Source organism: Athene noctua, chromosome 13, assembly GCF_965140245.1.
Source record: "Athene noctua chromosome 13, bAthNoc1.hap1.1, whole genome shotgun sequence".
Taxonomy (NCBI): Eukaryota; Metazoa; Chordata; class Aves; order Strigiformes; family Strigidae; genus Athene; species Athene noctua.
This window is the reverse complement of record NC_134049.1, coordinates 14966105-14979519: the sequence shown is the minus strand read 5'-3', so window position 1 is coordinate 14979519 and position 13415 is coordinate 14966105. Positions and strand designations below refer to the sequence as shown.

At 45.2% G+C, this 13415-nt stretch overlaps 1 protein-coding gene across 1 annotated transcript in view; it reads right to left on the bottom strand.

The window, feature by feature from the left end:
* Positions 1–1168: 1168 nt before the first annotated feature.
* The window catches only part of GLCE (glucuronic acid epimerase), a 37485-nt gene continuing 25238 nt past the window's right edge, over positions 1169–13415 (bottom strand). The window contains exons 3-5 of the mRNA XM_074917338.1: positions 11997–12556; positions 8063–8308; positions 1169–5024 (exon numbers count right to left, since the gene is read on the bottom strand). Of these exons, the coding sequence (XP_074773439.1) occupies positions 4000–5024; positions 8063–8308; positions 11997–12543 (1818 nt within the window). The 5' untranslated portion in view covers positions 12544–12556 and the 3' untranslated portion in view covers positions 1169–3999. The remainder of the gene's footprint in view (positions 5025–8062; positions 8309–11996; positions 12557–13415) is intronic.

Genomic DNA, 13415 nt, shown 5'->3' with positions numbered 1-13415 from the left:
TGAGAGCAGGAACCCTCTGCTCATTAGTGGTTATTAGTGCTCTGGCCTGTTCATCTTCAGTCTAACCCCTCAGCAAGTTGCTGGGAGATACAAATTTCACAAGATGAGCTCTTAAAATATTTGCTGTCCTCAAGGTTGGAGCTGGTGAGCGCCTGGATGACTTTCAACATTTGCACTTCGCCGTTGCAAAACTCCACCTTGTTGAATAGGCTGGAATGCCAAGTGCTTGGCATTTAAATAGCTCCTGCTGTTTTTGGAAGAGATTAGTAAAGTATAGAAGCAGCTATTTAACATTCAGGAAGCGCAACACATACATGGGAGTTATCAGTCACTCCAGGCAGATGGTTAATGTATCTCCTTTCACCACAAACTGAGCAGCAAACATTCAAACTCATCACCAAGACAACATATTTAAATCCACTTCTATTTTCAATTCATACGTTTTTAACAAACTGCTAAGTAATGAAAAATCAATATTTTCACCCAAGCAGGTGGGAGATGGTACTGAAGCTCTGCCCAGCTGCAGAAGACGTGCTCTTGGCATTTCAGAAATGCAAAATTATTTACAACTAAGTCAAACGTGGCATCCTGGGTGCAGGTCACATTTATGTCCAAGAGGCACCAACTTCCCGGCAATCAGCTCCAATTTACCAGCACTTCCACCAAGGTGGAAACCACCACTTCAGGCACGGAGTGTCTTCAGTCCCAATTTGGGGGGAGAATTTTGATGGGACTTGCATCTTTTTAGCTGAAAACAGGACTTAAGAGAGTGGGGCGCTTCTTGCACGTCACAGACAACCTCAGCTGACCACCCGTCGTCTCCGTTAAGATAATTTTTAGTGACCAGTCAGTTAAAATTGTTATTTAACAGAAATCACTCAAAACAAGATGCATTTAGCAGAAATAACTCAACCAGCAACATACTGCATGAACTTGACTTGAGCAGAAAGAGAATATAGATTTGCAGTCCTTACCTCAAATCAGCAAACTCTGAACTGCTGGAAAAAAGAAAAAAATGTTTTCCATCTTACTTAGATTAAAACCCTTCCTGAATACACTAAAAGGAGACATCTCAAAACCTCTACGATGATGCTCATCAGGGCTCACCTGTAACCGTACGTAGGGCAGAAGGTACCGAATGAAATAAATAAAATGTCCCACGTTTGTCTTAAGATAAAAAAATTTATTTTACAGTCTTATAAAGCAGCTTTACATTAAGCACAAACGTTGATCCATTTACTTTGTATATAAACATAGTAGAACCTTTCCCACTGCAAAAAGTCATGTCTTGCTGTATATAAAACTAACATGTGCACATTGTGCTTAAACTGCAAAGTCTGTACAGCTTTACAAAGGACTACCCTTTACAAGAGCATCCTGTAAACAATTTATTGCATATTTAACACATGGTGTCTATCCCACATGTAGGAAAAAAAATGTAGAAAAAATAAAGTACAATTACAAGGTGAATGAAAATAGCAGCTTTCAGTGAATGTCTTGCACAATGGCCGAGAGAAACAGCGCTGCCACACTTGACAGTTGTGCTTGTGTGTCACTGGTTTGCATACACCCATGCACACTATGCTTCCGATTAAGTCTATGTACAGTAAACTCCATGGAAAAATGAAACAGGTCTTAGTCCCTAAGACCTTCGTCAGTTTGAAGATTGAAAACAAACAAACAACCCCCAACTTAAAGTGAATTCGATGAAGGTATGGGCACCAATGTCCACTAATCCTCTTCCACTGCACAACTCAATCAAAAAAGAGTAACAGGAGAAACCCCATCCTCGCTCCCTTCAGTTCTACCACCCCTGACGGCAGCTGGTTTAAGTTACACGTGTGCTAAGGCCAACGAAAATGTGACGGAGATTTTAAGGATAATGTTGGTCTGACAGGAACGATGGCCTTGACACGGCCAACCTACGCTTCTGAGCTCACCTATTCAAGAGCTGCTGGGCTGACTCTCACGAAGCATGGAAAGATCAGCACCACTGCAATTTTTCAGCTGGAATTAAGAAAAAATAAAAAAAAGAAAAAATTGTGGCCTCTGTAAGGCACCGATACCATCTCTTCTTGAGCAGTAGACCCAAAGAGTCTCTCTAGATTCTCCAAATCCAAAATGGGCTAAAGATGGAGGAAGCATACAGGAGAAAGATGTTTCTGTGCTTGCAGTAAGGACCAATCATTTGTAAAGGAAGCACATTTTTCTGGGTTGCGTGTGGGTGTGCGCACGTGTGTGTGTGTATACGCATGTATGTAAAAAAAAAATTTCACCTCTGCTACCTTTGGTATTGAAATTTCTCCTGTGACATCCACTTCTCTTATTGATATGATCGTAGCATGCGTCGCAAAGATCAAGTAATTAAAAAGTTGTTTCAAACATCTGCAAGAAAAAGCATTAAAAAATAAAGAAAAAAAAAAATCAAGATGCATATTGACCTTGTGCCCAGCCTTTTTGTGATTTGAATGAACTCTGTCCTCAGTATGAACATCTTAAGCTTAACCCCCACCTACATGTACGACATGGTGGAAAAACCCCAAAGTTGACACCTGTCCTTCACCTCCCAGGAGCTTTTGAGCCCAAGACCCTTCCAGCAAACACCAGCACCCCCCAACATTGCTGATAACCCGGTATTTGCTACGCTACCAAACAAAACACCCCTGATCTAACAGTGCCATCATCTGGGTTTACTCTTCTGGATCAACCAGGAGGCTACAGGCCGAGGAGGCGGAGGAACAGTGGGTGTAAAGGACGGATAAATAGGAAAAAGAAACCACCTGGTTTCTTCTGCATTACAACAGTCTAGTGAAAGCATTTGGGTTCACACGCGTGTGTTCGGTTATTGCACGGGTTCCCCTGCTCGCCTGGCAGAGCCACAAAGACAAAGCACACCCAAAAAGCCAGCGCTGGAGATGTAACGACCCCTTACACAATGCATAAGACAGCAGGCAGAGGTGAAACTTGGTATTAAAGCACACTTCTGGGGTAATTTTAATTTTTAAAATGCTTGATATACTCAAGCAGGTTAAAAATTAAAATCACCATAGGAAAACGTTAATTAATTCCAATTGAATTTCCTGCGCGCTACTCAAAATGAACTCCACGTCACACTCAGGAATTCAAGACATGTCTCCCAAAGCATAAACTTGCCAAAGCACAGCGAATGTAATTTAAAAATACCATTCAAAAAAATCAGGCTCCATGATAAGAGACTCCAGCTACCAGGGAGGAGGCAACACCAGCAAACCTGACGGGCGATGGTAAATTTGGCTTTATAAAAGGGGGGTGGCGTGGTTGCAGGTTTTGTGTGAGCCCCACTGAGTTGTGCTTACGTGACGCGACTGCGAAGCTCGCACACTGTCTGCGTGTCTTCTGTCCACGCGTCTGTAAAGAAACCATACAGCTAAAGGAGCTCCATATAGAGAATTGGGAAAAAAAAAAAAAAAAAAAAAAAGAGAAGTGTATTTTTCACCCCCAAAAAAGAATCTGTCTAAAAAAAAAAAACCCCAACAAAAACACCTTTAAAAAGATACACTGTCCACTACCATGGCTACAAGTAAATACACATTTACGGCGTTACACCACATGATCTGTTATGCTGTTCCAACATATACACATATAACTCCATTTTAAAAGAGGCCACAGACTAACTTTTTAGGCAAGTGCTTCTTGACCTGTATGGCTTCTGCAAATATTTCCCTACAAAAAGGAAAAAAAAAACAAAAAACAAAAAAACCCAAAAAACGTCCCCGAACTCAGGAGCAGAAAGGGGTTTTTTTTCGTGCGGATAGTTTTGCTGTGGAGCACCAAGGACATGTGAAGTTTCCAAATCCTACCCATCAGACCCAAATGTTTCCACGCTGGAATGCAATGATTTCAGGAGACTAGTTTTAAGGATCACTTCTTTGAAACGGTCCATAAAAAAAAATTTAGGATACGACCTTTTGAAAGCGTACCTCTGCGAGGCGGCAGGAGCGATGGGTTTGGTTGGAAGCTCTAGTTGTGCTTTGCCCGGCCGCCTCGCAGGTAGCTCTTCCACCTCTTGACAAACTCTTTGAAGATGGGCGACTCGTCTATGGTGCTGAGGAGCTGGAGCTGGTTGATGTGGGTGGTGTGATAGTCCCAGCGGGCCAGGTTGGGAGCGGTGCCAAGCATGAAGTGCCGAAGGTCATAGATGGTCCCTGAGCCAGTGTCATAGAGGGGGAGCATGGCCTTCAGGGACTCCATGCCCCGCTCATAGAGGACCCGCGCCTCCTTTCCCAGCTTCTCCCCAGCTGTTTCTTTTAAGTCATACAGCCCAATTAAGGAGTACATGAAACCGTTGAGCACGAAGGAGCTGGGCGAGGTGGGGTACTCCTCATACCAGTCGTGCCGGTTCATGAAGACTGCCTTCACCCCACGCTGCTCCGAGGGCAGCTTGTAGGGTGCTGTCGCCCGCAGAGCCGAGCTGAGGAACACGTGGTCCTTCGTCAGCAGGTATGCTCGCACCAGCGTTGAGATGGCCTGTCCTTGTGCCATGGCCGAGTACCAACCTGGGTCCAAGGACTTAAAACCTTCCCCTAATTTCCTCGTCACCATGATGGGCCAGCCCCCTCTCTCGTCCTGGTTCCTCACCAGCCAGTTGCTGGCAGCAAAAAAAGCCGCCATGTGAGCAGTGGCTGAGATGGTGATGTTATCGAGGAAGCCTCTTCCCTTTGCTACCAGCCTCACCACTCTCTTGGGCATGATTTTGGTTTGCTTCACGGCTTTTGTGTTCGAGAGGCCGACGCCTTTCCGCAGGTCGGTGACCAGGTCTCTGGTGAGGGTGCTCCAGCCAGTCCTGGGACCGATGCCGTAGTAGATGTCTCGGTCCTTAAAAGCAATGAGCTGCGTGTTGGAGATGTAGTGCACGGTGAAAAGCTGGTTCTTCTCTGTCGTCTCGAGAACCACGGAAATGCTCCCATTCGTTATGAATTTGAGATCGAAAGAAATAATAAAATCTCGGGTGTTCCCAAGCTGCAGAGATACCCCCTCGGTATTTTCTGCAAAACAAACCAAAAAAAGCTCCGTTCAATGGTAAAGCACTCATTTCTCTGAAGCACTCAAGGTACAGAGCACAGCTTCCAGAGGTAAACCCTCTTACCAGGCAGGATCCAGAAGCTCTTAGGGCACCCATCAATAATTCAATCACTCTTTCCGCACATAATCATATATTATTTAATTAAGCATAAAAGTAAATCCATGAGCGAAGGCCAACTCCCGCCACACCAGGGAGAACTCGCTGGCATCTTACATGAAGGCGCTGCAGCACTTTGCTGTGGAGCAGAAGTGCTAGGGCCTCGATTGATGGCTTTATCAGATGCTTCTGGTACCTGATCGATGGAGGAGCGCAACAGACACCACAGCCAACAACCAACCAACCAGCCTCTTGTTCCAAACCAAAAATTGCACTTGGCAGAAAAAGACACCGAAAACACGGCGCCACTCGAGCAGTGCATTTCTGAATAAAGCTCTGCTTTCAGCAGGAAAAAGCCAGGAGTGCCGAGAAACAGGTATTTAGAATCCCCTTGCGACTACTATTTAAATCTGACACTTTTTTCATTCCCATCCTGACTGTTCCAAAAACCAGTGTGCTGATTAGTTTGGGGGGGGGGGGGGAAAATATAGAAAGACTAACGTGTTAAAGTATTTATTAACCGCTCCATGAGCGAACCTCAGTTTAATTAAAAAAATTTTTTCAATAAAGCTCCTAGGCAATGTCACATAATAAAATCCAGGCTAGATTTTAAAATGTAAAATCAACTTCTCCTCAAAAAAGCCTATACTAGAAGATCAAAGGGCTAATTAGTTTGTAAGGTTGTGTGCAAATCCTGTAGTTTTGAAGGCACAGAGGGATGATAAACACTTAAAGTCAGTCATCTGAAAGGGCTTTCCATAGGATAAAATTCTCTCGCTTGAGGCAATTGTTTCCTTTCTGCTGCGTCTGGGTGTGTGAAATACTCCATCAACATTTCTCCATGCAAGCACCGAGTTGGGGTCAGTTTTTGCTGCCCAGCAGAGACTTTTCCTCATCTCCCAAACTGATCTGTGGCATTTTGCAACGTCTTGTGCTGTAAGGTGCCATTGTACACTTTACAGTACCATTATTTTAACTGAATGTCATGTTTTCCAGTCTTTTAAAGTAAAGGCTTCACTCCTTCGAGTTTTGGAGATCAGCATCTGCTTCAGGAGAAGAAACGAAGCCCCTTGTTACACAACATTTTGTTCCTATGAAAAAAATCTAATTAAAAAACCCTACTCGCAATTCCTGTCAAGTAAGTTTTATGGTTCCTCATAAATAAATGCCTGTGTGATAACGAAGTGAACTGTTCAGAGGGGAGAGAAAAAAAGTTTTAAGAAGCTAAGAACTAAAGGCTGCCCGTTGTTGGCACAGCTTTAAGCGCCTGTAAATCCATTACTTAAGGCCATCTCAGTCCAGTGGATGCATACCACAGCCTTCAAGCCCCGCAGATTACTCTGCTGTCAATAAAGGATGAGGAGAGAATACCTAACAGATCTTTTAGCCTTTCCCCTCCCTGTATTTATCTACTACAAAGACACAAGAATGTTCGACAATTTTTTTCCCCAGAGACCCAGGCCTAAGGTGCCAACTGAAAATTACTTCATTGTCTTTTTAAGTAATGGACTCATTAATTCTAATGGGTATTGATTGAGGAAAAATACATTACGTCCTTATTAATGAGCCTGTCCTAGCACAAAGGAAACTCCTGCATGCAATAATGAATTTCCCTGCTAAGTACAAAACAGAACATGGTAAATGGAAGAGACGGCAACAAAATGCATCTTGCACATCTGCAGATGAAGGTGAGCGCCTGTACACGGCCCCAGACCTTCACCATCCTCCCCAGCCCTCTGCAAATACCTGTGCAGCTGCTCCCTCTTCTCCCTCTTGTTGCCTCGGACAAGGCAATGTGAGTTGGCCAGAACTAAGATCCCCAAATTTTGCAAAAATACTTGCATCCCAGTGAAGAGAGACATCCCATGTCCAAGCGCAGAGCTGCACATGCTACGCTTGCTCCAGGCTGAAAATAGACCTTATCTATCATCTGTCAACATCTGCTTATCACACGTCAGCGCCATTTCCCAGGCTTCAAAACTGGTTCCATCTTTTTTTTTTTTTTTTTTTTTCTTCTTCTATTTCGAGACAGAAGCTGAAAGGCTCAGGAAACGTGACTGCAGCTTCTCATTGCCCTCCATGCATACATTTTTTCATTAAAATAATGTTGAAAAAACATGGAGAGAAAACAGGAGAAAATATCCAGAGGTAGAGAAATGAGTCAACATTCTCAGGTGAGGTCTTAAGAATGGGAAGTCATGCAGGGTAAATGAAAACATACGAATCTTGGCTTATATCAGCAATAGCATAGAAAGCACGGACAGGGAAGGGATCATAGCCCTGTACTCAGCACTGGTGAGGCTGCACCTCGATTCCTGTGTTCAGTTTTGGGCCCCTCACTACAAAAAGGCCATTGAATGACTCGAGTGTGTCCAGAGAAGGGCAACGGAGCTGGGGCAGGGTCTGGAGCACAGGTCTGATGGGGAGCGGCTGAGGGAACTGGGGGATTTAGTCTGGAGAAGAGGAGGCTGAGGGGAGACCTCATCGCCCTCTACAGCTTCCTGAAAGGAGGGTGCAGAGAGGGGGAATGAGTCTCTTGAACCAAGGAACAAGCGACAGGACAAGAGGGAATGGCCTCAAGCTGCGTCAGGGCAGGGTCAGACTGGCTCCGAGGAAGGATTTCTTTCCAGAAGGGGTTGTTGGGCGTTGGAATGGGCTGCCCAGGGCAGGGGGGGAGTCCCCATCCCTGGAGGGGTTGAAGAGTCGGGTTGACCCAGCACTGAGGGATCTGGTGGAGTTGAGAATGGTCAGTGTGAGGTTAATGGTTGGACTGGATGATCTTCAAGGTCTTTTCCAACTGAGAGATGCTGTGATTCTGTGAATCCCAGCAAGTTCAAGCTCCCCAATGCCATCTGTGCCCACTAATGGACATGGCCTAGCTGCCACGCATTTAGGATAACCCACCTGGAGCAACAAACTGTTTGACATTCGTGAACTTGGCTTTATCAGAGACTGTGGACAGAGAGCAGCCTTTGGGCACTGTCCAGTCCGTGGACCTGCTGGTTTTGTCCTTCTCTTCGGCCGTTTCATACACCTCGATATGGGGGGGTTTCTCCGTCAGGTTTTTACTGTAGTGACTCAACCCATACTGTGCGATTTGGATGGGGTAGAAATAGCCTTGAGGTCCCCACTGCGTGGACAATGGCACACCTATGGGAGGGGAAGAAAATGAGTATTTTAATTGGTACATTTTCAAAAAACAAGCAGTTTCAGCTCTGCATGTTCCTCCTCCTCCTTACCCCATCACTCCTTCACTTCTAGCAAATGGTATTTCTAGGCTCCAGGAAAAGCCTGCTAGAGGACTGAATCAATCCCATTTAAATGGAGATCTTTCACTAGTCAAAACCAAACAGATTTGAGTGGCAGAAGTCCTTATCATGGTCTTCCATGCTAATTGTTTACTGAAGCATCATACTTATTTTAAAATAATACATTTAAAATGCCCTAACAGATTTCTTCCCCCTACCCCAGAGACCACTAAATCTCCAACCAATGTTACATCTAACACAATCCCTTTAACGCCACATAAATCTTTGCAAATTCAGTGTATATGTTATTACTAGATTTTGGGAAGAGTTATTTGATGCTAAAAGAGCAATTTACCCAGCATCTACAAATCTGCTCCAATTACCTTGGCTCCCCTAAGAGCATTACAAGCGCAGCCTGAAGGGATGCCCGGGGAAGACAGCCAAGCTCTCCATGCAGTGCCAGCAGAATACACCCCAGTTCTTCCACCCAAAGCTGTCCCTTGTCCTCAGAGCTACTGCTCCAGCCCGGCCCTGGGATTAACCCTCCACACACGACTCGCTGTCCCAAAAGCCGGTAGCCTTGCAGGAAAGCACACTTCTCTCTCTTAATTTAGGGTTAGGGTGATTTTAAATTGAAAAGTCTGCATGGGTCAGAAGAACCTCCTGGAGCACAAGCTCTTTAGAGGATTCAAAGCAGAAAGACCACGGAGTGCATCTTCTGTAGCCTGACGCATTAAATTTCACATGCAAAACCCATCGAATGAGCTCAGACAACATCATGTAGCCATGCTGGATGAAAAATTTCCACCCTCCGTTAGGATCGTTAGCAGATAACACACTGCTGTGCCCTGGCCTCTCCTCTGCTTGCCCTTCACCAGCTCCCAGGAGCTGCAGCCTCAGGGTTTGGGTGGAAAAACCCTCATGCCAAAAACTGCCTATTGCATCACTGGTTGGGGGGAAATGAGAACAAACTGGGTGGAGGAGTTTTATTTCTACACATACCTCCAGAGGCAAGCAAGCACTGGATACTTCAGATAGGGATAAACCCAGGATTCTCCTGAAGTCCTGAATTTTACTTGGGACAAAATTTCCACACCCTTTAAATATGAATCCAAAGTGGGAATAGACCACTAGGACCCTCTTTCAGGAAACCAGGGATATTTAGCACTGCAAACCTTTGCAAGCACATAAGAAAAGAAAAAAATGAAAACAAACAAGTTGGCATTTGCACCATTTTTCCCCTGGGCAACGTCAAGCTCAGAAACCAGTTTCTTCTGAAATCTGGTATAATGAAAAGATTACTTAAACTAAACATAAAAAGATACATTTTCATACATATTTTGATGCTTTGTGTTACTAATAAATATTGCCAATGAAGATGTGATGGCTTACTGCTCCCTAAAGAGAAAACCATCATGGGAGATATTTAAATACCATGTATTATCTCACTCCCGGAAGCCAGCCCGCTCATTATCGCTAAGCATTTTCAGTTAAGGGTGCATTCACTGAGACTGAAAGATGCAAAAAAAGAAATCTGCTATAAGAGCTTTACTTGAAATTTATACAAGTTGACAAGATTAAATTCTCCAGGTCATAGGACATAACAACACATTAACCTTGCAGAAAGGGAGAAGGTGAAAATATAACACAAGTTTTTTTCCATCATGCAGCAATATGAGAATCTCTAGGGCTGGAATGATGCAAGGCAAGAGCCTAAAGCTGTCTGAGAACATGTTTTAATATTAAAACCCCTTCCCTACAAACTACAACTATTTCTCTTCTCCGACCTGTTTGCTGGATGCCAATAATTCTATCGCCTTTACAAAACCCAGGCCCTGGCACCACGTTTCATAGTGACAGCTCCTAAATCACATGCTGCAGAACAAGCAAGGTTTATAGAAAAATAACCACATTGTCGAGCATTAAACTTGCTGCTCTCTCAAGGCTTAAGTCATGAGCAGCTACACACAGCACCCTGTGTTCCCAGCACACACATCTGGCAAGGCAAGAGGCTGCAGAATCTGTCCTGGGTCTCAGATAGATCTTACTGAATTTCAGCTTTTTGCTGAAGAACCTCACAAGAACTGTGGAGTCCAGTTGCAAGGGCATCTTGCACATCTTCCACATTTCACGCAAAAACTGGACTCCAAGACCCAGGTCCGAGCCCACACCCCAACAACAAAACCAGCACTCACAGCTATTATTCATATTCACAAGCTGCATTTAATGAGCAACAACTGTACCAAAGAGAAAGGAAAAGCAGCTCCTCATTCTCCCACAGTGGGTGTAAACCCTGAGCAGGACAACACTCACACATAGTCATGTGTAGCTACCAGGATGCATTTGCACCCTGGGGAAAGCTCTGAGTTTCAGAGCCCTGTTTCGCTTCCTCAGCAGATGGAACAAGAATGAGAGTTTAAAAACAAATAATAAAAATGTGAGAGTAACCTTAAAAACAAAACCAACTAACATACCCTATACATTTGTTTATGTGACTCCTTTACAGACAAATTAACTGCAAGACAGGCCAGCTTTCTGCAGTGACCGTATCATAGGAAGAGCTCATATCGACACAGCAGAGCATCACTGAGCTGCATGAAAATTAATGTATTTTATTCCTTAAGTGAAAACTGGTCTTTAATTTATGAGAGGTCACAGTGTCACATTCCATAACAGTTTTATAAAGTCATTAATTTTTTAATATGAAGCTCGACAAGAATTTTCTGAGATCAAATCTTTGCCGAGACGCTGGAAGACCTTGCGTACTAATTACTGATTGCACGGTTTAGCAAAAGTGCAAATTGGAAAGGTTTTACCATGTATTAATTTTACCCAGGGACACTTCAGTGGCTGGAGAGCTTTTGACCACCCTCCAGCAGTTCTCCAAAACCTCCTCACCCTGCTGCGGGTGGAAGGACCTTTCACAGGATGAGGCGAGGTGATGTCCTGCCTGCCCTGGGCACGGCGATGCCAATTTACCCAGACTCGTGTGCAGGACAAGCTTTAGCAAGAGCTAATCCCACTCAAGAACTTAAACCCTCCCTGCTTGTTCTGGAGCAGCCCAGCAGAGAGGGTTTGACTCCTGTGTCTTCAGCACCACAAGGAGATGGGGTATTGTTAAACCTGAAGACAAATATCCGATATTTAAGCCACCCATGAGTGGCCAGGCTGTTCCACAGGTGCTGGCAGTGCTGTCTGGCTCAGAGCGTGGGGCTGTATCTGTGCCCGCAGGGAAGAAGGAGTCTTCTCAGACAGCAGGGCCAGGCTCCTTTTAATTTAATTTTATATTTTAAAATAATTTTAGCTCCCCGACAGAGATGACAAGCGTCAACAGCAATGCCAAAACCTGACAGCAGCACTGTAAGAGAAGCGTCCTGGCACCTCCGGAGTCTGTTGTAACTAGTAAAACCAGAGATGCAGGATGGGAGCAGGTAAACCTGGTACAAAGCAGAGACTGCGCTTGATTTCCCAAAGTAAGTGGGTTTTATCAACACTATTACAACAAAATTAAGATCAGTTTGCATCTCAAATGATAGCACCCACTTTTAAGAAGCATTTCAACTATTAAAAATAAAATACTCAACACAAACCTTCAACACCACTTATGCACTTCACTCTGTCGCGAACCTCTACGTTGTAGCCCTCGAAGGACATGAAGACCCCATCGGGGTGGTAAGGTGCTCGCTGTGTGTATACTTTGGAGTAGCTATGAGAGAATTCAAACCTGTCATAACCATCGTACTGAGCAATTTTCCCATAAACCTCAAAGTATTTCTCTACCCAGCTGAATGGCAGGAAGACCTCGTTGCCTTCCCTCCTCCCTTTAACGGTGTGCTCGTCATTGATTAAACAGTCAATCTCCTCGTACTTCAGCCCCGGGGCTTTGTTGCTGTTAAAGCCTCCTGCAATGGGGGGAGCCTTCTGCTGCTCCTGGGGAGATGCCTCTTCGCTCTGCTGCCGGGCCAGGTCGCTCTCAGAGGCAGCGGCTCCTCGGCGTTCGGGGCCGGCGAGGCTGCGGGGGAACGGGCCGGCTCTGTCAGAGGAGCATCGGTTCCAGAGCAGCACCATCACCAGTGTGAAGAGGGCACAGATGATGATCAGAGTCTTGTAGTTGACCCGAGCTGCCAAGCAACGCATATTCACACCATACCTAAAAAAAAAAAAAAAAAAAAAGAGAGGGAAGAGGATTTTGAGAAGTGGTGCTTCCAGGAGCTGGTGGTTCTGCTAATTGGGAGCCCCAGAGGGGCTGGTTCAGCAGGAGCACTGTCATGTGCACGCTGCAACGGTGCTCGGTGCAACGGGGACAGGCGGGGACACCTAGAAGAAAATATGGCTTTTTCCAGCTCTCCCTGAGCAATGAGATCAAATGTACCGAGTCGTGATTCGCCTCCCCGCTGCGACAACAGATCGTTGCACCAAATGCAAAAGATGCAAAGAAACGGCCTCTAAATAAAACAGTTGATGTTAATGAGATGCTCGGCGGCCACCAGGAATCAGCGAACAAACTCACCGGCCTCAGCACATAAGGGGAAGACAAATCCTCAGCAGAATATAACCACCACCTACCCAGCACCGTGAAAAAGGGATTTCCAACAAAACAGCCCTATAATCAAAATCTGAAGCCTAGAGATAGTCACAGTTCACACAGCTGAAATCACTGAGATACCTACCCAGAAAGGGATGGCTATTTTTGGCCTTTTTTGTTGTTGTTTTTTAAAGCACAGGCTCTCTGAGAAGAAACTCAGCGCTCAAGGCTGGATCAATTCTTGATGTTCCTGCACCTCAAATGCACTTTTAAAACAATGGTGTGTATGAGGAGGAGCAAGCAGGCTGGTAACAGAGAACTTCACAGCCGGAGCCCCGGTGGGGACAGCGGAGCCACCAGAAGAAGCAAAGGAGAGACTGGGAAAGGTCGGGCCTGCCCCTGGGGACAGGACCTCCACGGACACGCTCCAGGGCTCACGTGTCCTGGTCCCCCAGGAGAAGGCAGAAACTATGTAAACTCTCTC